The sequence below is a fragment of the Catharus ustulatus genome, chromosome 32 (assembly GCF_009819885.2).
Source record: "Catharus ustulatus isolate bCatUst1 chromosome 32, bCatUst1.pri.v2, whole genome shotgun sequence".
Taxonomy (NCBI): domain Eukaryota; kingdom Metazoa; phylum Chordata; class Aves; order Passeriformes; family Turdidae; genus Catharus; species Catharus ustulatus.
The window spans coordinates 2,061,315-2,086,982 of record NC_046252.1 but is presented as its reverse complement, the minus strand read 5'-3'; the positions used below and the strand labels follow the sequence as shown (position 1 = coordinate 2,086,982).

Below are 25,668 nucleotides of genomic sequence, written 5' to 3'. Positions count from 1 at the left end.
ATAAAACCCGGCTTTAAGAGCTTTTTTAGGGTTTTTCATTGATTTTTTTTTTTCCATTAAAAGTGCCCCGGCTCGCTCCGGCTTTTCCTATTACTGGAATCGCCGCAATTTAAGGATTTTTATTGAAAGCAAGCAGCTTTAAGAGCTCAGTTTTCCTTAAAGGAAACAGCTTTCATCTCTTTTGTTTAAATAAAGATTTAGGAGCCGCTTTTATGAAATAAAGCAGTCTTAGGAGCTCTTGCTATAAAATATCGCAGCTTTAAGAGCTTTTCGCAGGCAATAAAGCCATTTTTGGAGCTCTCGATAGGAAATAAAGCCATTTTAGGAGCTTTTTTGGATAAAATCGAGCAGCTTTAAGAGCTTTGGGCTCAGAATCGAGCGGTTTTGGGCCAAATCGGGGCCGTCTCGGGGCTGCTTCTCGGCCGGGCGCTGCCGGCGCGGGGCCCTCCCTTATAATGGGCCCGGCGCCGCCCCCGCGGGGGCGACAAAATAGTCCCCAAAATCACCAAAAAAGGGCAGCAGCCCCCCAAATCGACCCCCAAAATCCACCGCCCCTAGTGTGAAAAAGCCTCTTTTCTCATTATTTCCCTTTTTTTACCCTTTTCTTGGATTTTTTTCCCTCACAAACCCCCACCCCCCACCCCCAGCCGCGGGACTTTGGCCGCCCCACGCGGTCCGGCAGGAAAATGGTTAAATTTAACAGATTTTTCGTTCGGTTTGGCCAATTCTGCCCTAAAATCCCTCGCCTCGACCTTCCCGGGTTGTTCTAGAGGGTTTTTTTGTTTGTTTGTTTGTTTTTTATTCATTCATTTTACTCTCCTTTTTGCTTTTGCTGCGTCACGGGGCTGGGCCGCAGCCAAAGCGGCGCCGGTTCTCCTCAAAAGGGTCACGGATCTTTGGGGGAAATAAAAAGTTCTTGAGGGGACACAGACCCCAAACCCCCCCAGTTTGCACCGATTTTTATTCCCTGAAAAGCCCAAACTACGCTTTAAAACCCCTTTTTTTCACACAGCCCCAACCACCATTTAAATTCTCTTTTTTATCACAGGAATGCGTCAAAATGTCAGCATCTCTCCCCAGTTTAGGCCATGCCGAGTCAGGGAAGTCCCTGTTTTCAATCTGGGACATAAAATCCAACTATTTTGAGGCATTTTGAGGCTTTTTTTTTTTTTTCCCCACATTTTGAGGCGTTTCCGGACAGGAAATGACACCCCAAAAGTGCTGGCAAGGAGGGGACAAACCCCCCTCCCCAACCCTTTAATTATCATTCATTAAAGCTGCTCCGGGCTAATTAAAGCTGCTGACAAAGCCAGAGAAGCATTTTGGGGGTGTGGGAGGAGCTGTTCCGACATTTTCGGGGCGTTTCCTGCGGGAGAAACGATTTCTTTATTGTTATTAATTATTTTCTGTATTATTCCACCATTAAGAGTCTCAAATGGAATTTTCCCCTCCCTCCATTTCGGGCCTCCCCAAAAAATACCGTGAATTTAGGGAAGATTTCTTTCAATTATATTTTTTTACAGCAATAATTTGCCCATTTGCAGCTGGTTTAGTCCTAATTTAAAATGGTGACTCAGGTTTTCACCAGAATTCTGAGTTTTATCAGGGAAAAATGGGGGGAGAGGAATAATTTCAACAATTATTTCGGCAGCAATTATTTGTCCATTGTTGATTGCTTTTAACCACATCTTCCCTGATTTCATTTTCTCACTTCTGATATGCCTAAAATTTCTTTTATTTAATGGAAAAAGCTGTTTTTCCCTCAGGAGCAGAGAGAGGCCATTTTAAAACATTTTCCTCTGGAAAGATGCTCTTCACCAAATCCTGGGCGTTTCTTAGGAAAAAAATAGAATAAAAATTAAGTTTTTATTTATTTTTAAAACTAAGATAGCAGTAAAACTTCTATAGAGCCTCGAGAGAACTTGAAGGTCAGTTTAAACCATTGTTGGAGCACAGGACACGGGTTTTGCTCTCAAAAATCATCACTGAGCCAAACCCCGCAGCTTTTCAGCTTCTTTTTAAACCTAAATGTTCCCTTTTTAACCCAAACTAGGAGGTTGCCCCTCCACTCCCCCCAGGCCTTTTTCTCGGTTTTTTGAGGCAAAACCACCTCATTCTTCGCTCTAAATCCACCATTTCCTTGAGGATTTCCAGCTTTTTGAAAACCGAGCCTTTTTAGCGACTTTTCACACAAAAATTACCTCATGAAAAGGCCGAGCGGGGGAAGGGACGCGATGAAATCCCCCCCACCGGGGGCCCCATTCAAACTGCCGCTGAATGGGCACAGACCCCCTCCCCCCGCTCGCTCCCCTCCCCCACAACCCCGACATTCATTCCACCCCCCCCCACGCCCATTTACAGGCAAAAAAAAAAAAAAAAAAGAAAATTGGGGGCGGGAGCGGCCGCGGAGGACCCGCGGAAGGATCCGCGGAAGGATCCGTGGTGATTTGACCCCGGTCACGTGGTCAGCGGAAGGATCCACGCGCGGAGGGATCCGGGGGTGATGCAAGTGGGCGTGGCCACGCGGAAACCCCGCCCCTCCCCGGCCCCTCTCCCCGCTTTGCCGCAGTCGCCGCGGGGGCGGCGCCGGGGGCGGGAGCGCGGCGCCATCGCTGCGTCCCCCCCGCACCGGGCCGGGCAGGCGCCGAGTCACCTCCGCGCGTCCGGAGAGACCGAACAGTTAAAAAAAATCCAACCTTTTGTCCTTGGTTTTACCTCAGAAAAGCCCGAGTTGCTTTAGGAAAATCGCGCTTGCCTCAAAAATGACCGATTTCCCTGAGAAAATGTCCGGTTTCCCTCAGGAATGTGATTTTACCTCAACCAATGTCTCATTTCCCTCTGAGACGTCTCAAAAATGTTCGATTTCCCTCAAGGAAGTGTCCGATTTGCCTCAGAATTGTGCTATTTGCCTCGAAAATGTCATATTTACCTCATCAGTGTCTTACTTCCCTAAGAAACTTGTATCAAAAAATGCTTTGTTTCCCTCAGGAAGGTCCCGATTTCCCTCAGAAATGTCAGGTTTTACCTCAGAAATGTCAGATTTTACCTCAGAAATGTCTTATTTCCCTCCGAAAAATCCCTTTATTCATCATAACCCCCCCCAAAATGGCGCCTTCCCACAGGAGGAGGCGGGAGCGGAGCGCGTCCTTCACCATTTCCCTCAGGAAACATTTATTCAAAACATTTCTTTATCCCATCAAATATTTATACTTCTTCCTTTTATACTTTTGTAAAATATCGGGTTTCAGAGCAGTTTCTCCGTGTTCTTTAAGCCCCGGTAACACCAACCCCTCCCACACCAGTTCTCCCTTAAAAAAAATCCTTAAATTTCTAAAAAGCACCTTAAAAAATGAAATTATTCGGGACCGAGGCGGTTTTGCCGCAGAGTGGAGGCGTGTGGGTACAAAATGTGATATTTTAGTTGAATGCAGCCCTGCTGGGTGGGAAAATGAGGTTAAATAGCGAAAAAAAGGGGGATTTAGGGTGGGTTTGGGAAGGTCCCAAATGTACAACGAGCTGTGCCCCAAAATGAGCAGAATTGCCCAAAATTTGTCCCAAAGGTCTCGTTAGTGCTAATGAAGGGGACTCCCCAAAGCACAGAACCCCCTGGCAGGTGTGACACGTGTGACATGTGGACACACGCGTGTCCCTCGGTCCCCAGCCCGAAATGGCCGCTCGCACGTGAGGTCACATTTGGCTACAAACCCCCCAGAACTGGCCCCAAAATCCCGGAATTGGCCACAAACCCCTCAGAATTGGCCCAAACCCCCAAACTGGCCCCAAACCCCAATTGGCCCAAACCCCCCCAAATTGGCCCAAACCCCCGGAATTGGCCCAAACCCCCTGGAATTGGCCCCAAACCCCCCAAACTGGCCCCAAACCCTCCAAATGGCCCCAAACTGCTGTGGCTTGTCCCGAACCCCCCAGAATGGACCCAAGCCGCCTGGAATAATCCCCAAATTCCCCCAGAACTGGCCCCAAAATGTCCCGACTCCACCGAAAGTGGCCTCACACCCCCAGGAGCTGCCTGAAAATGCCCCAAATATCCCAAACCAGCTCAAAACTGCCGTGAATTAACCCCAAACATCCCAAATAAGTTGCAACCCACCCTGAATCAGCTTTGATCTGCCCCAAATCACCCCGAATCATCCCCAAACTGCTCTGGATTAGCCCCAAATTCCACCAAACCCTGCGTGGGGAGAGAGGGCAGGGGGGTCAGTGCAGTTTATTGGGATGTGGGTACAAGGGGGGGAGGTCTCGGGGGTTCCCAGTGCTCCCAGTCTGAACTGGGAGGGGTTTGGGGGGGCTCAGCCCTGCTCGGAGCCGGCTCCCCCCGAGCCCCCCGCCACGGGGCTGTAGGAGCCGCCCCCAGACCCCCCCGGCTGAAGAAGGACGCCGAGCGCCGGGGGGGCTTCACCCGCCGCAGCTCCTGCCCTGGAGGGGACATTGGGGTGGCATTTAGGGCAGGAAGAGCCTCGGGGTGCGCTGTGCCACCCCCGGGTGTCCCCCCCAGAGCATCCTGTACCCCGGATCCCCTCCTCGTCATTGTCCCCCGTGTCACTGGGACCACCTTGTCCCCTGGAAGCTCCTGTGTCCCCTTCCCTAACCCCATACCCCGAACCCCCAGATGCTGGGGGGGTGTGTGTGTGTCCCCATGTCCCTGATGTCCCCATGTCCCACGGTCACCCCAATGTCCCCGCTGTCCGATGTCCCTCCCTGTCCCACTGTCCCCCCCTCTCCCCCATGTCCTGCTGTCCTTGCTGTCCCAGATGTCCCCCATGTCCTCAATGTCCCGGATGTCCCTGCTGTCCCCTCTGTCCCGGATGTCCCCGATGCCCCGGGTATCCCCGCTGTCCCCCGTGTCCCGCTGTCCCTGCTGTCCCCCATGTCCTCACTGTCCCGGTTGTCCCCCATGTCCCCTCTGTCCTCCATGTCCCCGCTGTTCCGATGTCCCGGTGTCCCCTCTGTCCCGAATGTCCTCGATGTCCCGGATGTCCCCGCTGTCCCGAATGTCCCCGATGCCCCGGATATCCCGCTGTCCCCCGTGTCCCCGCTGTCGCCTGTCGCACCCTCCCGCACGTAGTCGATGGTGGCGAGGCGCTGCAGGCGGGGCTCGGTCACGCTCTTCTGCCGCCGCAAGGGGGCGCCACGCGCGCCGCCCGGCTCGGGGGGCGTGGCCGCGGCGGCAGCGGCGGGGGGCGGGCCTGTCCCTCGGTGGGCGGGGCCTGTCCCTCGGTGGGCGGGGCCTGTCCCTCGGTGGGCGGGGCCGCCCCGCCCAGCTCGATGCAGCACTCGATGAGGGCGCTCATCAGCTCCGCCTGGGGGCGCTGTCAGCGCGAGACCCCCAAAAACACCCCCAAAACACCCCGGGACCCCCCCAAGGGACCCCCAAAACACCACGGGACCTCTCCCAGAGACACCCAAAACACCACAGGGACTTTCCCAGGGACCCCCTCAAGGGACCCCCAAAACACCACAGGGACCCCCCCAGGGACCCCTCCCAGGGACCCCCAAAAACACCCCCGGGACCCCCCCAAGGGACCCCAAAAACACCACAGGGACTTCTCCCAGAGACACCCAAAACACCACAGGACTACCCCCAGGGACCCCCCAAGGGACCCCAAACACCCAGGGACCCCTCCCAGGGACCCCCCCAAGAGACCCCCCAAAACACCCCCAAAACACCCCGGGGACCCCCCAAGGGACCCCCAAAGAACCCCGGAACATCCCCAAGGGACCCCCAAAAACAGCCCCGGGACCCCCCCATGGACCCCCTAAGGGACCCCAAAACACCCCAGGGACCCCTCCAGGGACTCCCCCAAGGGACCCCCAAAAACACCCCCGGGACCTCCCCAGGGACCCCCCAAGGGACCCCCAAAAACATCCCAGGACCCCCCCAGGAACATCCAAACACCACAGGACCCCCTCAGGGCCCTTCAGGGGACCCCAAAACACCGCTGGGATTTCCCCAGGGACCCCCAAAAACATCCCCAGGACCCCCCCAAGGATCCTCAAACATCCCAGGGACTCCCCCAGGAATCCCCGAAATGCCCCAGGGAATCCCCTCCAGGAATCCCCCAAAAAACCCCCAGGACCCCTAAAACACCCCAAGGGATCCCTCCGGGAGCCCCCAAAACATCCCCGGGAGCCCCCTCCCATCCAGGGACCCCCAAAAACCTGAGGGACCTCCCCAAAACCGATCCCCCCAGAATTCCCAACTGACCACAGGGAACCCCCAAAATGTTCCCAAACTGTCCCCTCGCTGACCTCCAACTGTCCCCACACCCCGCAGGTGACCCCAGACCCTCCCAGGCACCTTCAACACCCCAAACGCCCCCGAGTGTCCCCCAAACGCCCCGTGCCGCCCCCCCAGCCCCCGTCCCACCTGGGGGAGAACACCCGCAGCAGTCGGTTCACGGGGGCTCCCTCGTGGTCCCCATCGAACTCCAGCCACAGCTGGGGGGCTCTGTGGTGTCCCCGTCCTGTCCCTCGGGGTCCCCGTCCTGCCCCACGGCCCCCACCAGCTCCCAGCACAGCTCGGGGTACGTCAGGGACAGCAGCACGTGCTGGGGGGGGCACGGGGGGGTCACTCACGGTGCCCACCTGCCCTCCAGCCCCCCTGCCCACCATCCTGCCCCCCCAGTGCCCCCCTGCCCTCCAGCCCCCCCCCAGTGACCCCCTGAGTGCTCCCCTGACTCCCTGAGTGGTCCCCTGACCCCCAATGCCCCCCTGCCCTCCAACACCCTCACAGTGCCCCCCTGGCCCCCATCCTGCCCCTCAGTGCGCCCCTGACCCCATCCTGCCCCCAGCCCCCTCCCAGTGCTCCCCTGACCCCCCCAGTGCCCCCCTGCCCTCCAGCCCCCCTCACAGTGACCCCTTGACCCCCATCCTGCCCCCCAGTGCCCCCTGCCCTCCATCCTGCCCCCATCCGCGCCCCAGTGCTCCCCTGACCCCCATCCTGCCCCCAGGCCCACCCCAGTGCCCCCCTGAGTGCTCCCCTGACCCCCCCAGTGCCCTCCTGCCCTCTAGCCCCTTCACAGTGACCCCTGCCCTCCATCCTGCCCCCAGGCTCCCTGATCCCCATCCTGCCCCCCCCGTGCCCCCTGGCCCCCATCGTGCCCCCCAGTGCCCCCCGACCCCATCCCGCCCCCCATCCCCCCCAGCACCTTCTGCCGGGGGTCATGATGGTGACCCCCTCGAGCCCCACGGCGACGCTGACGGGGCGCAGCCCCCCCCGGCCCAGCAGCCCCCCGAGGGGCGCTCGATGGCTCCAGGGAAGAAGGCGCACCTGGAGAGGGGGGGGGGACACACCTGGGTCCCCAAAGCTCAGGGATCCCCCCAAATTCGAGTTCCTCGGGACAAAGGAACTTGGGGTTCTGGAAGGAGCCCTGGGGGTCTTTGTGGGTCTGGGGGCTGTTTGTGGGCTCAGATACCCGGGGATGTCTAGGGGGGCAGCGCGGGTGCACGGGGGTTCTTTTGGGGTTCCTTGTGATCTGGGGCGGGTCCTCATCAATCTGGGGTTTTGGGGTGGTGCCGGGGGTGTCCCTGGAGGGGAGGAGTCTTGGGAGGTTCCCTGAGGGTCTGGGGCGTCAGTGGGGTGGTCCCATTGGGGGTGTCCTACTGAGGTGTCCAATTTGGGGTGTCCCATTTGGGGTGTCCCATTTAGAGGTGTCCAATTCGGGGTGTCCCATTAGGGGTGTCCCATTTGAGGTCTCCAATTTAGGGTGCCCCATTTTAGGGGTGTCCCATTGAGGTGTCCCATTTAAGGTGTCCCATTGATGTGTCCCATTAGGGGTGTCCCACCGGGGGTCTCTAATCGGGGGTGTCCCATTTGAGGTGTCCCATTGAGTGTGTCCTATTTGGGGTGTCCCACTGGGGGTCTCTAACCAGGGGGTGTCCCACTGGGGTGTCCATTTGAGGTGTCCCTTTGGGGGTCTCTAACCGGGGCTGTCCCATTGGGGTCTCCAGCCGGGGCTGTCCCATTGGGGTGTCCCATTGAGGTGTCCCATTCATGTGCCCCATTTGAGGTGTCCCACCGGGGGTCTCTAACGGGGCTGTCCCACTGAGGTGTCCCATTTGGGGTGTCCCAATGGGGTCTCTAACCGGGGCTGTCTCATTTGGTTCGGTCCATTTGGGGTGTCCCATTCATGTGTCCCATTTTGGGTGTCCCAATGGGGGTCTCCAGCCGGGGCTGTCCCACTGAGGTGTCCCATTGAGGTGTCCCATTGAGGTGTCCCATTTGAGGTGTCCCTTTGGGGGTCTCTAACCGGTCGTGTCCCATTTTGGGTGTCCCAATGGGGGTCTCCAGCCGGGGCTGTCCCACTGAGGTGTCCCATTGAGGTGTCCCATTGAGGTGTCCCATTTGGGGTGTCCCTTGGGGGTCTCTAACCGGTCGTGTCCCATTTGGTGTCCTTTGGGGGTCTCCACCGGGCCTCCCCCCCTCACCCGTAGCCGGGCAGGGCGTGGCAGCGCCGCAGGAAGTCCCGGTACAATCCGGCAGGGGGCGCCTCGGGGCCCGGCGCACGCGCAAACGCCTCCAGCAGCCGCTGGGAGGGGCCCGGCTCGCGAGAGCGCCGGAACAGCGCCCCCCAGCGGGCCGGAGGACCCGGCGGCAGCAGCTCCCCCAGCAGCGGCCTGGGGGGGACACCGGGGGGTCAGGGGGGGTCACACGGGGGTCAGGAGGGACACCATGCGGGTCAGGGGGTCCGTGTGGTCTGGAGGGTGGGGGTCCCATGGGGTGGGGCGGTCCCAGATGTATCCCACAGGTGGGGTCCATGGTGGTGTCCCAGGTGGAGGGGGGGTCCCGTGGGTGGGTCCCAGGTGTATCCCACAGGTGGGGGGGTCCCAGGTGGACGGGGGTCCCGTGGGTGGTCCCAGGTGTATCCCACAGGTGGGGGGGGTCCCAGGTGGACGGGGGTCCCGTGGGTGGGTCCCAGGTGTATCCCACAGGTGGGGGTCCCAGGTACGGCTCCCAGGTGTGGGGGTCGCGGGGGATGCCCCAGGGTGGTCCCGAGTGGGGTCCCAAAGGAGTCTCGGGGGTTGGCAGGGTGGGCGGGGGTCCCGCGGGCAGGGTCCGGCCGGTGCTGACCGCAGGCTGAGCTCCGTGTGCCGGCCGGGCTCGAAGGGCCCCAGGCGCAGGCGGCAGCTGAGCCCCCCCAGCTCGGCCGCCTCGGGAGGGTCCACGGGGTAGCGACCCCCCCTCAGCTGCTCCCGCGCCTCCTCATAGAGCAACCGGAGCAGCTCCTCCTCCTGCAGCTGCGACCCACAGAGACCCCCAGGTCACCCAGAGAGACCCCCAAACCACCCAGAGCCCACCCTGCACACCCCCCGTGTCCCCCATGTACCCCTCCCACAGATCCCCCCCTCTGGGGACCCCCCGTGTCCCCCCCTCACCTCCAGCTCGCGGCTCTTAGGGAAGAACACGTTCCTGCGGAGCTGCAGACACGGCTCATCTGGGGGGGAAGCAGGGGTCAGTGCGGCCGGGGACCCTCGAGGGGACCCCCCCTAAGCCCCCCACCCCTCACCTTGGGCGATGGCCGCGGGCGAGCCGAGGCTGAAGCGCAGCAGCAGCTCCGGCCAGTGCCGGACCAGGCGCAGGGGTCGGTGCCGCGGCTTCAGCTGCACCTCTGGGAGGGGGGGGACACAGGGCTGGGACCCCCACGGGACCCCACGGGCACGGGGACCCACGGGGACCCCCACGGGCACAGGGACCCACGGGGATCCCCACGGGCGCTCACCCGCAGGGATCCCCGGACCCCGTTCTCCAGTGGGACCCTCCAATGTCCCCGCCTCAATTAGCGGCTCCGGTCACAACCGAGCTGCGACCCCGCTATGTCCGTGTTCCCATTTCCCCTCTATGTCCCCATGTCCCCCCATGTCCCTCCGTGTTCCCATTTCCCCTCTATGGCCATATCCCCTGTCCTCGCCACGTCCCCCAATGTCCCCAGTGTCCCCCCGTCCCCCTCACCAAGCAGCTCCAACCCCAAGCACAGTGCGAGCTGTGACCCCGCTATGTCCGTGTTCTCCTGTGCCCCACAATGTCCCGCCAATGTCCCCAGAGTCCACTAGTGTCCCCCCAGTGTCCCTTTGTCCTCCCAATGTCCCTCCTGTCCCCCCAATGTCCCCAGTGTTCCCCTGTCCCCCCTCACCGAGCAGCTCCGACCCCAACCATACAGCTGTGACCACACCATGTCCGTATTCCCCTGTCCCCGCCAAGGTCCCCCTGTCCCCCGCAATGTCCCCAGTGTCCCCCTATCCCCCCAATGTTCCCAGTGCCCCCGCAATGTCCCCGGTGTCCTCCTATCCCCCAATGTCCCCAGTGTCCCCCCAATGTCCCCAGTGTCCTCCCTCTCACCAAGCTGCTCCAACCCAAACCACAGTGCAAGTTGTGACCCCCCCAAGTCCATGTCCCCCTGTCCCCCCCAATGTCACCCTGTCCCTCCAATGTCCCCCTGTCCCCCCAATGTCCCTAGTGCCCCCCAATATCCCCAATGTCCCCGCAATGTCCCCAATGTCCACCCCGTCCCCCTCACCGAGCAGCTCTGACCTCAACCACAGAGCTGTGACCCCACCATGTCCGTGTTCTCCTGTCCTCCCCAATGTCCCCATGTCCCCCCAATGTCCCAAGTGCCCCTGTCCCCCTCACCGAGCAGCTCCGACCCCAACCACAGCGCGAGCGCGTCCCCCGCGGCGGGCGGGAGGCGCAGCGCCCCCTGCAGGCGGCGCAGCAGCTCCGCGGCCGTGGGGCCCGGGGGCGGCTCCAGCGGCAGCGGCAGCGCCGACCCGTCCGGCAGGTACAGCAGGGCTGGGGGACACGGGGAGGGGGCTGTGAGACCCCTGGGACCCCACACATCCCCCGGGACCCCCACAACCATCCCCCAAACTGACACACCCATACACACAGTGCTGACCCGTCCGGCAGGTACAGCAGGGCTGGGGGACACGGGAGGGGGCCGTGAGACCCCCGGGACCCCCAGGCATCCCCCGGGACCCCCACAACCATCCCCCAAACTGACACACCCATACACACAGTGTTGACCCGTCCGGCACGTACAGCAGGGCTGGGGGACACGGGAGGGGGCTGTGAGACCCCAGACCCACCCGGGACCCCCAGACCTCCGCCGGGACCCCCACCCCAGACTGACACACCCCCGGGACCCACCCAGGGACAGACCCAAAGAACCCACGGGGGTCCCACGGCCACGCCCTCCCCAAGACCACACCCCCAAAAGCCCCCTCGGGGGTCTCACGGCCCCAAAGATCCCCACGCCCCCCCTGGGGGTCTCACGGCCCCCAAAGCGCCCCACGCCCCCTCCCCACGGGGATCCCACGGCCACGCCCACACCGGGACTCGCGGCCCCGCCCCCTCCCGTGGCCCGCCCCCTCACCGGCAGCGCCCGGCGGGGCGGACGCGCCCTCGCTCTCCCCCTCCCCCTCCCCGTCCATGAGCGGGGTCACGGAGGGGTCACCGTGGGGTCACCGCGGGGTCACGGCTCCGCGCGCTCCTCGCGCCGTTCCCGCGCGCGGGGCGGAAGCGCCACGGGTGGGCAGAGTGGGCGCGGCCTCAGGAGTGACGTCATGGTGAGGGCGGGGCCTGGAGAGGGCGCGGCGCCCCCTGGCGGAGGGGAGGGCTGGGATCGCCCTGGGGGGAGCTTGGGGGGTCCCGGCGGATTTGGGGGGTCCCGGTGGATTTGGGGGGTCCCGGCGGATTTGGGGGTCCCGGGGGCGGCGCAGGAAGAGGCGGAGCCGCTGTACGAAGTATAGAACCGTGTATTCCTCTGTGCGCGGCTGGGGGGCGGCCCGGGGGGGCTCGGAGGGGTTCGGGGGAACTTTTCGGGGGGGGTCCCGGCAGGACCCCGAAGGGTCCCGACGCCAATCGGGACTCTCGAAATTAAAAAATAAACCCAAAGAAATACCCGGGGAAGGGGGCGAGGGGGGGCGGTAAAAAACCGATCCGAGGTTGGGAGGGGGGCGGTTTGGGCGGGGGGGGAGGGTCCCGCACCCCACGAGGGGGGGTCCGCTCGCCCCCCTTGCCCCCACCCCCGGCGCGCCGCCCCCCGTTCCCGCGGCGGGGGCAGGGGGGGACACACACACAGAGAGACACAGAGGCGCCCCCGCTGCGGCGGGGTCGGGGCGGGGGGGCGGACAGGTGACAACATCCCCCCGGGGGTGACAGGAGGGGGGGGCTCGGGGGACACGCGCGGAGACCCCCCCCTCACACGTAATACTCCTTGTCCTTGTTGCGCCGCGCTTTGCCCGGCGCTTTGGGGGGCGCGGGCGCCGCTTTCTCCTTGGGGGTCCCGGCGGGCGGGGTCGGGGAAGCGGCCCCGGGAGCCCCTCCCGGCCCCCCCCGGGAGCCGAGGGGGCTGCCCCGATGTAGTGGCGGCTCTGGTCCACCTGGTAGGAGCCCTCGTCGCGGTTGCGGTACTTGTACATGGCGTAGAGCAGGATGAGGATGCAGAGCGCGGCGGCCGCCACGATGCCGACCACCATGCCGGTGGTGCCGCCCGCCTCCCGCACCACCTCCACCGCTCCGGGCGCGGCTGTGGGGGGCACCGGGGGGCGCCGGGTCACGGGAGGGGCCGAACCCCCCCGCGCCGCCCCCCGCCCGCTCCCTCCCTCGGGTGCCGCTCTCCGCCGGTACCAAACCGGGCGGAGCCGCTCCCGCCACCGTGGGCTCGGTACCGGCCGCGCGGGGCGCGGCCGTAGCCGCCGGGGGGGCGGCGGCTTCGGGGCTCCCCCCTCCCCCAGCCCCGCGAAGTCCTCGTCGTCGGCCCGGCGGCTGCTCGGGGCCGGGAGCGTGGCCGGGGTCGGGGTCGGGGTCCGCCGCCTCCCCCGAAGCGAAGCCCGAGGGCTCGTCGCAGTCGGGGCCGCAGCCCGGGGGGACTCGGGGGGCGGCGGGGGGCGCGGGGGGGCCCGGGGACGCCGGCAGCACCAGCTCCCCACCTGCGGAGACAGAAACGGGACGGGAGACCCCCGTGAGCCCCGGTACCGCGCCCCGCTGCGCCCCCCGACCCCCCCCGCCGCCTCCGCGCCAGCTCCGCTCTCTCTCTCTCTCTTCTCTCTCTACGTTAATTTTTTTTTTTTTTAGCATTTTTAGCTAATTTTCTGCTAATTTTCCGCTAATTTTCCGCTACTTTCTTTTTTTTTTCTCGGTTTTTTTTTTGTTTTTAAGAGCAAACCGCGGCGCTGCCGTCAACTTACATCGCGGGATGGGGCCGGGTGATTTTAGCGTGGAGGAAAAAGAAATTGCAGGAAGGAAGGGAAAGCACACAAAAAACGAGAGAAAGAGAAAAAAGAGAAAAAAGAAAAAAAGAAAAGAAGAGAAGAGACACTCGGTGAGAAGGTGCCGCGGCCACCCCTGCGGCGCCAGCGCCCGGCCCTGGCCGGCCCGGCCACCGCCGGCCACCACCGGCCCCCGGCCATCGGCCACCGGCCCCGGGCCATCAGCCTTGGATCCATGTGTCCATCCAGCCATCCGTCCATCCATCCATCTGTCCATCTGTCCATCCATGAATCCATCCATCCATCCGTCCATCCATCCATCCATCCATCCATCCATCCATCCATCCACGAATCCATCCATGAATCCATCCATGAATCCATCTCTGAATCCATCCATCCATCCATGAATCATCTGTCCAACCCTAAATCCGTCCTTGAATCCATCCGTCTGTCTGTCCATCCCTAAATCCATCCATGGATCCCTGAATCCATCTTTGAATTCATCCATCTGTCCATCTGTCTGTCCGTCCATCCATCCCTCTGCCCTGCCCTACAGCTGGCCATCCATCCGGCCATCCTTGTGTCCATCTTGCCAGCCTTAAATCCATCTGTCCGTCCATCCGTCCATCCATCCATCCATCCATCCGGCCATCCCTGTGTCCGTCTTGCCAGCCTTAAATCCATCTGTCCGTCCATCCGTCCATCCATCCATCCATCCATCCATCCATCCATCCATCCATCCATCTGTCCGTCCATCCATCCATCCATCCATCCATCCATCCCCATGTCCACTCATCCTTGTGTCCATCCATCCATCCATCCTTGTGTCCATCTGTCCATCCATCCGTCCATCCATCCTTGTGTCCATCCATCCATCCTCGGATGGACATCCACGTGTCCATCTGTCCATGGATCCACCCATTCATCTTGCGTCCGTCTGTCCATCCACTCATCCATCCCAAAATCCATCTGTGTGTCCATCCATGGATCTCCATCTATCATCCATCCATTGTCCATTGTCCATTGTCCATCCATTGTCCTTTGTCCATCCATCATCCATTGTCCATTGTCCACTGTCCGTCTGTCTGTCCCCCACTCCTCCCCCTTCCCCTGACCGCTGCTGCCCCTCCCCCGGAGTGTCCTGGGGACACCTGTGAGGGGACACCCAGGTGTCCAGGGGGGACGCAGATGTCCAGGTGACACCTGTGGGTGCCAGGGTGGGACACGCCCCGGTGTCCAGGTGACACCTGTGGGTGCCAGGGTGGGACACGCCCGGTGTCCAGGTGACACCTGTGGGTGCCAGGTGAGGCCCCAGCTGTCCGGGGGGGTCTCCACTGCCCAGGTGACACCCGGGGTGTCCGGGGGTGTCACCGTGTGACACTGGGGGTGGGGGAGGGTCCTGGCGGCAGCGCAGGTGTGACGGTGTCACACAGGGTCACCCCACACGGGGGGTCCTTCCTGTCTGTCCGAGTGTCCGAGTGTCCGAGTGTCCGACTGTCCGTCAGGGGAAGCGGGGGGTGGGGGTGGGGCTTGCGCGGCCCCGGGCTCAGGTGTGTGCTCGGAATGGGCGGGAACACCTGGGCAGGTGAGGGCGGGGCCACAGGTGGGAGGGCGTGTGCAAAGGGGGGCACCTGGGGTGTGGGGGGGGCAAAGTTTGTGGGGCAGGTGAGAGTGTGTACAGGTGTGTGTACAGGTATGTTTACAGGTCTGTGTGTACAGGTGTGTACAGGTGTGTGTTCAGGTGTGTGTACAGGTATGTGTGCACAGGTGTGTGTGTTCAGGTGTGTGTAGAGGTGTGGGTTCAGGTGTGTGTTCAGGTGGGAGTGTGTACAGGAGTTGTGTGTGTGTGTGTGTACAGGTGTGTACAGGTGTGTCTGTACAGGTGGTGTACAGGTGTGTTCAGGTGTGTGTACAGGTGTGAGTGTGTACAGGTGTGTGTATAGGTGTGAGTGTGTGTGTGTGTGTTGTACAGGTGTGTGTGTACAGCTGTGTGTACAGGTGTGTGTACGTGTGTGTGTGTTCAGGTGTGTACAGGTGTGTGTACGTGTGTGTGTGTTCAGGTGTGTGTACAGGTGTGTGTTCAGGTGTGTGTACAGGTGTGTGAGTGTGTACAGGTGTGTGTGTTCAGGTGTGTGTACAGGTGTGTGTACAGGTGTATGTTCAGGTGTGTGTACAGCTGTGTGTACAGGTGTGTGTACAGGTGTGTCTGTAGAGGTGTGTGTACAGGTGTATGTTCAGGTGTGTGTGGTGCACACCTGTGTCTGTGTGAGCAACTCCTGTCCAGGTGTGTATGAACAGTTCAGGTGTGTGCACACCTGTCCAGGTGTGTGTGTGTGTCTGTAAGTGCACATCTGACCAGGTGTGTGTCTGTCTCTGTGGGTGCACACCTGTCCAGGTGTGCGTGTGCACCTGTCCAAGTGTGTGAGCAGCTCCTGTACCTGCATGTCTCCCTGAGGCTGTGTCACAGGTGTATGTCTGAGGCTGTGTCACACCTGCACGAGGCCGTGTCACACCTGAGGCCATGTCACACCTGAGGCCGTGTCACACCTGTGTGAGGCCATGTCACACCTGTGTGTGAGGCTGTGTCACACCTGAGGCTGTGTCACACCTGAGGCTGTGTCACACCTGTGTGAGGCCGTGTCACACCTGAGGCTGTGTCACACCTGAGGCCATGTCACACGTGTGTGAGGCCGTGTCACACCTGTGTGAGGCCATGTCACACCTGTGTGTGAGGCTGTGTCACACCTGAGGCTGTGTCACACCTGAGGCTGTGTCACACCTGTGTGAGGCCGTGTCACACCTGAGGCTGTGTCACACCTGAGGCCGTGTCACACGTGTGTGAGGCCGTGTCACACCTGTGTGTGAGGCTGTGTCACACCTGAGGCCGTGTCACACCTGAGGCCGTGTCACACCTGTGTGTGAGGCCGTGTCACACCTGTGCGAGGCCGTGTCACACCTGAGGCTGTGTCACACCTGAGGCCGTGTCACACCTGTGTGCCCGGGGCCCTGGACCAGCACCCACCTGTGCCCGGCTCACACTCCTCCAGGTCCTCGTCATCGCTCGGACACTCGGCCGAGGCCACCAGCAGATCGTCCGTGTTCTGGGGGGACACCTGGGGGTCAGCGCAGGCCTGGGGACCCCCAACCCTCCCCCCCCGAGACCCCCAGAGCCAGGGACAGGTGTCAGGGGTCACCTGAGAACACCCAGGTGTTCGGTGTGGCCACCCCCAGAGCCCTCTCACCCCCCAATCCCCCATATCCCCCTTGGGAAGACCCTCCCCCCAACCCTAAACCCCCCCAAACCCCCCTCCCCCCACTCACCTGTCCCCCCCCATCCCCCTATCCCCCTCCCCCCCTCACCTGGGCGACGGTGTCGCGCAGGGTGGGCGAGCGCCCGCGGCGGGTGGTGGTCGTGGCCATGGTGGTGGTGGTCTCCATGATGGTGGTGGCCATGTCGGGGGGCGCGGGGGTGGCGCCGGGGGGCGCGGGGGGCGGGGGGGGGTCCCCCACGAGCCGCAGGTCGCCCTCGAGGCGCACGCGGGGGTGGCCCTCGGCCGCCAGGGCCAGCAGCTTCAGCCCGTTGTAGTAGAGCCCCGAGAGCTGCCCCTGGAAGGGGCGGCCGGGTCCCGGCCCCCCACCCGCACGCGCGCCTGGCTGTTGAAGATGGTCAGCTGGCGGCCTGGGGGGGAGAGGGGGGGCTCGCACACCTGGTGTCGGCACAGCTGGCGCACCTGTGTCACCTGTGTCACCTGTGCTGACCCGATATTGTCACCCCGACACTGCCAGGCCACTGCCATCGCTCCAGCACTGTCACCCCGCACTCAACACCCTCCATGGATGGAGAGGGGGGGCTCACACACCTGGTGTCGGCACACCTGCACCTGGACACCTGTGCCACCTGTGTCACCTGTGCTGACCCGATATTTTCACCCCAACACTGTCACCTCACCCACACACATACCCCATGGATGGGGTGGGGCTCACACACCTGGTGTCAGCACACCTGGCACACCTGTGTCACCTGTGCTGCCCCGAAATCGTCACCCCGACACTGCCAGACCACACTCACACACCTGATGAGGAGAGGGCGGGCTCGCACACCTGGCACACACCTGGTGTCAGCACACCCGGTGTCGGCACACCTGGTTTCAGCACACCTGGCACACCTGTGTCACCTGTGCTATCCCAAGATTGTCACCTCAACACTACCAGCCCACACTCACAGACCTGACGGGGAGAGGAGACTCACACACCTGGCACACACCTGGCACACCTGGCACACCTGTGTCACCTGTGCTATCCCAAGATTGTCACCTTAACACTGCCAGCCCACACTCACACACCCCAATGCATGGGGAGGGGGCTCACACACCTGGCACACCTGGTGTCGGCACACCTGTGTCACCTGTGCTACCCTGGCATTGTCACCTCGACACTGTCACCTCACCCACATACATCCCCCATGGATGGGGAGGGGGCTCAGGCACCTGGCACACCTGGCACACACCTGGTACACACCTGGTACCTGCTCACCTGGCTCACCCTGGCACTGTCACCCCGGGCCCAGGTAATGGAAGGAGAGGGCAGCTGCACACCTGGCACACCTGGCACACCCTCACCCCTATACCTGGCACACCCCATACCTGCCTCACCCTGCCACGCCCACCCCGCCCCCTCCCCCGCCCCCTCCCCCACACCTGGGGCACACCTGGGTGCAGCCCTGCCCCTCCTCCCCCCACACCCCCCCCCCCGGGCAGTTAAAGGGACCCCAACGCCCCCCCCGCCCCCGGCTCCGCTCGGGCTCAATTCGGCCAATTTTGGGTCATTTTGGGTCATTTTGGGTCATTTGGGCGGGGGGGGGGGGGGGGGGGGTGGGGCAGGGGCTCTGCCTGGGCGGGGCCGGGGCGCGCGGGGCTGGGGCGGCTCCTGTGCACACCTGGGCCGGACACACCTGTGCGCCTTCCTCACACACACCTGGAGAACACCTGGAGAACACCTGGTCCGGTGCACACCTGTCCTCATGGACACCTGGTGCACACCTGGCACAGTCCCCAGCCTTGGTGCACACTGTCCTGTGTGTGCCCAGTGCCATGGCTCAGACCTGGTGCACACCTGGCACACAGCCGGCGCACACCTGGTGCACACCTGGTGCAGCCACAGCCATGGCATACACCTGGTGCACATCTGGCGTGTATCTGGCCCACACCTGGCGCACACCTGGCACACACCTGGCACACACCTGGTGCACACCTGGCACACACCTGGTGCACACCTGGTGCACGCCCCAGCTGTGGCGCACACCTGGTGCACACCTGGCACACACCTGGTGCACACCTGGTGCAGCCACAGCCATGGCATACACCTGGTGCACATCTGGCGTGTATCTGGCACACACCTGGCGCACACCTGTCCTGTGCACACCTGGAGCACACCTGGAGCACACCCCAGCCGTGGTGCACACCTGGCGCACACCTGGAGCACGCCCCAGCCATGGTGCACACCTGTCCTGTGCACACCTGTCCTGTGCACACCTGGAGCACACCCCAGCCATGGGCACACCTGTCCTGTGCACACCTGGTGCACACACCTGGCGCACACCTGGAGCACACCTGGAGCACGCCCCAGCCATGGTGCACACCTGTCCTGTGCACACCTGGCGCACACCTGTCCTGTGCACACCTGTCCCGTGCACACCTGGTGCACACCTGGAGCACACCTGGAGCACGCCCTAGCCATGGTGCACACCTGTCCTGTGCACACCTGGAGCACGCCCCAGCCATGGTGCACACCTGTCCTGTGCACACCTGGCGCACACCTGGCGCGGCCCCGGCCCCGGGCAGTCCCTGGCAGGTGGGTTAGGGGGGTTTAGCGGGTTTATGCGGCTTTAGGGGGGCTCTGGGTCAGCGCGGTTTAGGGGGGCCGTTAGGTGCGTTAGCGTCCCTTTAACCAGGTAATGAGGGGGGGGCAGGGGCTGGCCCCTCCCCCAACACCTGGGGTCCCTTCCCGGACACCTGGGGGGGGGTCCCTGGACAACGGGGTCCTCCGGGACGTGACACCTGGACACCTGTGCGGCCCAGGTGCTGCAACCCCCCAAAAATCGGGGTCCCAAATCCTGGGATCCCCAAACACCTGGGACCCCAAACAGGTGAGTCCGCACACCTGGCGTGCCCAGGTGTGGCGGTGCCCAGGTGCCAGAACCTCCAGGTGTTGGGGGGGGGGTCCCAAACACTCCCCAAAATCAGCGGGTTCCAGACACCTGGCACCCCCAAATCTCTGGGTCCCCAGGTGAGTGTGGGGCGGTGCCCAGGTGTGGGGCGGTGCCCAGGTGTGGGGGTGCCCAGGTGTGGGGGTGCCCAGGTGGGGGGGCGCTCGCTGCCGTTACCTTTGTCGAGCAGCCACTCATCGACCACCCGCCCAGGCGGAAGGGGATGCGCTGCCGCGCCAGCGCCAGCCGCTCGCTGTCCCCGCTGCCTTCGGAGGGAGGAGAAGAGCGTTACGGGGACACGGGGCAGGGCACGGGGACACCGGGCACCGGGATGCTGGGACACCGGGCACCGGGATACCGGACACCGGGCACCGGGATACTGGGACACTGGACACCGGGACACCGGGCACCGGGCACCGGACACCGGGCACTGGGATACTGGGATGCCGGATACCAGGACACCGGGCACTGGGACACCGGGCACCGGGCACCAGGATACTGGGGCACTGGATATTGGGATACTGGGCACCAGACACCGGGCACCAGAATACTGGGATACTGGACACCGGAATACTGGGATACCAGATACCGGGACACCGGGCACTGGGCACCAGACATTGGATTTTGGGACACCAGATTTTGGAACACTGGATTTTGGAACACCGGGCACCGGGCACTGGACACCGGGCACCAGACACTGGCCACCGGACACTGGGGTATCGGATACCGGGCACCGGGCACCGGACACTGGGATATTTGATACCGAGCACTGGACACCGGGCAGTGGGCACCAGATATCGGGACACCGGACACTGGGACACTGGATATTGGGACACCGGGCACCGGGACACCTGGACACCGGGACACTGGGGTACCAGGACACCGGATACTGGGATACCGGATATCGGGACACCAGATACTGGATTTTGGGACACTGGCCGGGTGGCAGTGTGGCACTGGGAGGGGCATCAGCGGTGGTGTCACGGCGGTGTCACCGCGGCATCGCCATCAGGGTCACCCCAGTGGGACCACGGTGTTGGTGGCGTCGTTGGTGTCACCATGGTGGGATCATGGCCTGGCCATTGGTGTCACCATCAGCGTCACCACGGTGGGATGGTGGCCTCGTTGTTAGTGGCACTCTTGGTGTCACCACGGTGGGACTGTAATCTGGCCACTGATGTCACTATCAGTGTCACCATGGTGGGATCATGGCCTGGCCATTGGTGTCACCATCAGTGTCACCACGGTGGGACGGTGGCCTTGGCATTGGTGTCACCACTAATGTCACCATGGTGGGATCATGGCCTCGTTGTTAGTGGCACTCTTGGTGTCACCACAGTGGGACTATGATCTGGCCACTGATGTCACCATCAGTGTGACTATGGTGGCATGGTGGCCTTGCCATTGGTGTCACATCACTGTCACCATGGTGGGGACCGTGGTTTCACTGTTAGTGGCACTCTTGGTGTCACCATGGTGGGACGGTGGCCTTGGGCATTGGTGTCACCATCAGTGTCACCATGGTGGGACGGTGGCCTTGCCAGTGGTGTCACCATTAATGTCACCACAGTGGGATTGTGGTGTCACCACTAATGTCACCATGGTGGGACGGCGGGTGTCCACTGGCAGCAGCACTGGGGTGAGTGCCAATGGGTGTCACCTCAAGTGTCACCATCATGTCACCCCTCAGTGACAACCACAGTGCGACCATCGTGTCACTATTAGTGTGACCATCAGTGCCACCATCATGTCACCATCAGTGTCACCATCAGTGTCACCTTAGTGCCACCACGGTGTGACCAGCACTGTCCCCACAGCCACGACGCCCCTGCTGATGTCCCCGGTCCCTGCCACGCTGTCACCGGGGTTGGGTGTCCCCAGTGTCACTGGTGGGGTGGGGTGTCCTCAATGTCACCAGTGGGGTTGGGGTGTCCCACAGTGTCACCGGTGTTGGGGTGTCCCCAGTGTCACCGGTGGGGGTGTCCCCAGGTGTCACCCCAGTGAGGGTGTCCCCAATTGTCACCAGTGGGGTTGGGGTGTCCCCAGTGTCACCAGTGGGGGGTGTCCCCAATGTCACCAGGGGGTGGGGGTGACCCTCGGGGGGTTTATGTGGCCTTTATGGGGGCATTAGCGGGGGGAGGGGCAGGGGGGGTGGCCGTGGGACCCCTCGTTAGCGCTGCCTCGTTAGTGCCCTCGTTAGGGGGGGCTCTGTGGGGTGACCCTGGGGTGACCCTGGATGACCCTGGGGTGACTCTGGGGGTGCCCGAAGGTGCCATGGGGGGGTCTGGGGGGGCTCCGGGTGCTTTGGGGTGTCCTGGGGGTCCTGCAGGGCTGTCCCAGGGGTGTCCCCGGCACCTGGAGTGTCCCTTGGTGTCTGTGGGAGCCCTGGGTGTACCTGGGGAACACCTGTAGGGTCTGTAAAAGCCCTGGGGGAACACCTGGGGAACACCTGCAGGGTGTTTAGGAGCCTTGGGAGTACCTTGGGAAACACCTGGAGGGTCTGCAGGAGCCCTGGAAGTACCTGGGGGGGTATTTGGAGGGTACCTGTAGGGTCTGTAAGAGGCCTGGGGAACACCAGGGGAACACCTGCAGGGTCTGCAGGAGCTCTGGGGGTACCTGGAGAACACCTGGGGAACACCTGGGGGTACCTGGGGAACACCTGGGGGTACCTGGGAACACCTGGGGAACACCTGCAGTGTCTGCAGGAGCTCTGGGGGTACCTGGGGAACACCTGCAGGGTCTCTAAGAGCCCTGGGGTACACCTGGGAGTACCTGGTGAACACCTGGGGAACACCTGGGGGTACCTGGGGGTACCTGGGAACACCTGGGGAACACCTGCAGGGTCTGCAGGAGCTCTGGCGGTACCTGGGAAACACCTGTGGGGTACCTGGGGAACACCTGAGGAACACCTAGGGGTACCTGGGGGTACCTGGGGAACACCTGCAGGAGCCCTAGGGAACACCTGGGGGTACCTGGGGGTGCGGGGGGCCCTGTGGGTGTGGGGGCTCGGCAGGGGGGGGGTACCTGGCGGGTATCTCTCGTGCAGGGGGCCGCCGGTCCACCTGGAGCGTGGCGTTGCCGCCGCTGGCGCGTGAAGCGCACGACGTGGAAGCGCCCGTCGCTGACGGCCGCCCCCCGCTCCTCCAGCGCGATGTCCTCGGTGGCCCACGTTGAACAGGACCCCCACGGCCCCCTGCACCTGCGGGGGGAGGGCGGGGGGCACCGGGGTGGGTGCTTGAGACCCCACCCAGAAGCGACACCCGCCCCCCAATTCGGCTTCTCTTACGGAGCGCAATCGCCGAGTTTGGATTTCACAGCACACAGACCCCCCAAATTTCCCTCCCCGGGACCCCAAACCCCCAAATTTGTCACCTCCTGTGGTTTCAGGATGTCACCAAACCCAGATTTTAGCAGGAGCCCCCCCCCCGTGACCCCCCATTAAAGCCCCGCACCCCAATTTTGTCTCCTCCTGTGGGGATTCGCCAAATCCAGCCTTGACCGGGAGAGCCCAGAGCCCCCCAAATTCCCCAGGACCCCCAAAATTTCCAACCCTCCTTTACAATGTGGAGCTGCAGGAATTCCCCAAAACCCGGCTGCGCTCTCCATCAGCACCCCAGACCCTTTATACCCCAAACCCCCAGACCCTTTATACCCCCAAAACCCCAGCCCTTCCCAGCCACCCAAACACCCCTGAACCCCAAATTCCCCGACCTCTCCCCTTACAATGTGGAGTTTTCAGGAATTCCCCGAACCCAGCCGTGCTCTCCACCCGCAGCAGAACCCCCAGACCCCCCTAAACCCCCAGACCCTTTATACCCCCAAACCCCCAGCCCTTCCCAGCCCCCCTAACCCCCCGAACCCCGATTCCCGACCCCCCCCTTACAATGTGGAAGCTGCAGGAATTCCCCGAACCCAGCCACGCTCTCCATCAGCACTCCCAGACCTTTTATACCCCCTAAACCCCCAGACCCTTTATACCCCCAAGCCCCCAGCCCTTCCCAGCCCCCCAAACACCCCTGAACCCAAAATTCCCGACCTCCCCCTTACAATGTGGAATTTCAGGAATTCCCCAAACCCAGCCGTGCTCTCCATGAGCAGCAGAACCCCCAGACCCCCCTAAACCCCCAGACCCTTTACACTCCCCAAACCCCCAGACCCTTTACACCCCCTAAACCCCCCTGTACCCCCAACCTCTTCCAGCCCCCTCCAACCCCCCGTACCCCAATTTTTTGCCCCCCTTACAATGTGGAGCTGCAGGAATTCCCTGAACCCAGCCCCACTCTCCACAAGCACCCTGAGATCCTTGTACCCCCCAAACCCCCAGACCCTTTACACCCCCAAACCCCCAGCCCTTCCCAGCCCTTCCCAGCCCCCCAACCCCCCGTACCCCAAATTTTTGCCCCCCTTACAATGTGGAGCTGCAGGAAGTCGCCGAGCCCGGCCGCGCTCTCCACCCGCAGCAGAACCGCGTCGCGCTGCCGGGTGCTGAAGCCCAGGGCCAGGCGGTCGGCGCGGGTGCTGGGCCGGTCATTGGGGGGCCACGTGTAGGTGATCAGGGCCCCCCCCTTGCCAAAAATGTACGTGGTGCCCGCTGGGGGGGGAGAGAAAAACGGGGGGGTCAGGGGGAGAGGGGAGAGGGGGTGGGGATGGGATTTTGGGGGGGTGTGAGGTTTGAGGGGTTGAATTTGAGGGGGGTCCTGGGATTTGGGCAGGTTGGGGGGGTCCAAAAGGGACCGCCGGAGTTTGGGGGTGAGCTGGAATCTTGGAGGGGGGGGACCCCTGAATTTGGGGGTCCAGGACACCCAGGAGGGACCCCTGGAGTTTGGGGGTGAGCAGGAGTGGATGCAGAGTTTGAGGGGACCCTGAGGGGAGGGGGAGGACCCCAAAATTTGGGGAGACCCCGGAATGTTGGGGGGGGTCCAGGAGGGACCCCCGGAATCTTGGAGGGGGGGGGAGGGACCCCTGAATTTGGGGGGTCCACGACACCCAGGGGGGACCCTGGGGATCACTGATATTTGGGGAGGGGTCCTGGAATTTTTTTTTGGGGGGGAATTTCTGAATTTGGGAGAGGGGCTGTGGGACCATCAGGACCCCCCCCGATGTTTGGGGGTTCCTTTTGTGCCCCCCCCATCCCCCAGGGCCTTGCAGGAGCACAAACACGGACACAAAACAGCCAAAACCAGCAAAACAAACAGCAAAAAAACAACAAAAACCACCGAAACCATCCCAAAATACCAAAACACACCCCAAAACCACCCCCAAATCAGCCAAAAATAACAAATCACATCCCAAAATCACCCTAACACACCCCAAAATCACCCTAACACACCCCAAAACAGCTAAAACCAGCCAAGAAAACCCCAAAACCATTTCAAAACACCAAATCACACCCCAAAACCACACAAACACGCCCCAAAAACATATCCAAATTAGCCAAATCCAGCCAAAACCACCAAACCAACCCCAAAATCACCCAAAACCACCCCAAAACCACCCGCGGGGGGGCACAGACCCCACAGGGCCCCCCCAAACCCGGCCCTGACCCCAAAACCGCCCGGCCCTGGCGCGGGGGGAGGAGGAAGAGGGGGAGGAAGAGGAAGAGGGGGAGGAAGGCTGTTGCCGGTTCCCAAGGCAGTGAGGAGGAGGAGGTGACAGGGAGGAGGAGGAGGAGGGGGAGGAAGGCCAGGCTGAAATACCCAGAGCAGGTGGGGAGGAGGAGGAGGGTGAGAAACAGGAGGAGGAAGAGGAGGAGGGGGGAGGAAGAGGGGGTTGGGTGTTGTGAGGAGGAAGAAGAGGAAGAGGAGGAGGATGAAGGCTGTCCCAGGTTCCCAAGGCAGTGAGAGAGGAGGAGGAAGAAGAGGAAAGAGGAGGAGGAAGAGGAAGAGGGGGAGGAAGGCATCTGTGTCCCTGTCACCGTGAGGAGGAGGCTGAAGGAGCCTGAGGATGATGATGATGATGATGATGATGATGGTGATGATGATGATGATGATATGATGATGATGATGATGATGAGGGTTATGGGGTCCCTGTGAGGAGGAGGAGGGGGTGATGAAGGCTCGCTGAGGCGGCTGTGGGTGAGGAGGGACATGGGGAGGAAGATGAAGGTGATGATGTTGAAGGTGAGGAGGGCTCATGGTGGTGCCCATGGGCGAGGAAGAGCATGGAGCTGATGGAGATGGGGAGGATGAGGAGGGTGAGGAAGATGAGGATGAAGATGAAGATGAGGATGAAGAAAAAGG

At 62.3% G+C, this 25,668-nt stretch overlaps 2 protein-coding genes across 2 annotated transcripts in view; both read right to left on the bottom strand.

The window, feature by feature from the left end:
- Positions 1-3,944: 3,944 nt before the first annotated feature.
- FRMD8 (FERM domain containing 8) lies at positions 3,945-11,552 on the bottom strand. The gene is given in 14 exon segments (XM_042780099.1): positions 3,945-4,434; positions 5,070-5,112; positions 5,226-5,325; positions 6,392-6,458; positions 6,461-6,566; positions 7,167-7,183; positions 7,186-7,254; positions 7,257-7,288; positions 8,446-8,634; positions 9,089-9,255; positions 9,394-9,452; positions 9,525-9,626; positions 10,646-10,804; positions 11,388-11,552. Coding segments are annotated over 14 exon segments (1,377 nt in total). The 5' UTR covers positions 11,446-11,552; the 3' UTR covers positions 3,945-4,225.
- A 576-nt stretch (positions 11,553-12,128) lies between these two features.
- LOC117009372 (neurexin-2-like) overlaps positions 12,129-25,668 on the bottom strand; it is a 60,290-nt gene continuing 46,750 nt past the window's right edge. Inside the window, 14 exon segments of the mRNA XM_033083622.2 lie at positions 12,129-12,302; positions 12,350-12,530; positions 12,710-12,734; positions 16,078-16,091; positions 16,247-16,325; positions 16,585-16,847; positions 16,850-16,903; positions 19,607-19,642; positions 19,645-19,695; positions 22,454-22,484; positions 22,486-22,515; positions 22,517-22,591; positions 22,593-22,628; positions 23,839-24,020. Coding sequence (XP_032939513.1) covers positions 12,215-12,302; positions 12,350-12,530; positions 12,710-12,734; positions 16,078-16,091; positions 16,247-16,325; positions 16,585-16,847; positions 16,850-16,903; positions 19,607-19,642; positions 19,645-19,695; positions 22,454-22,484; positions 22,486-22,515; positions 22,517-22,591; positions 22,593-22,628; positions 23,839-24,020 — 1,145 coding nt within the window. The 3' untranslated portion in view covers positions 12,129-12,214.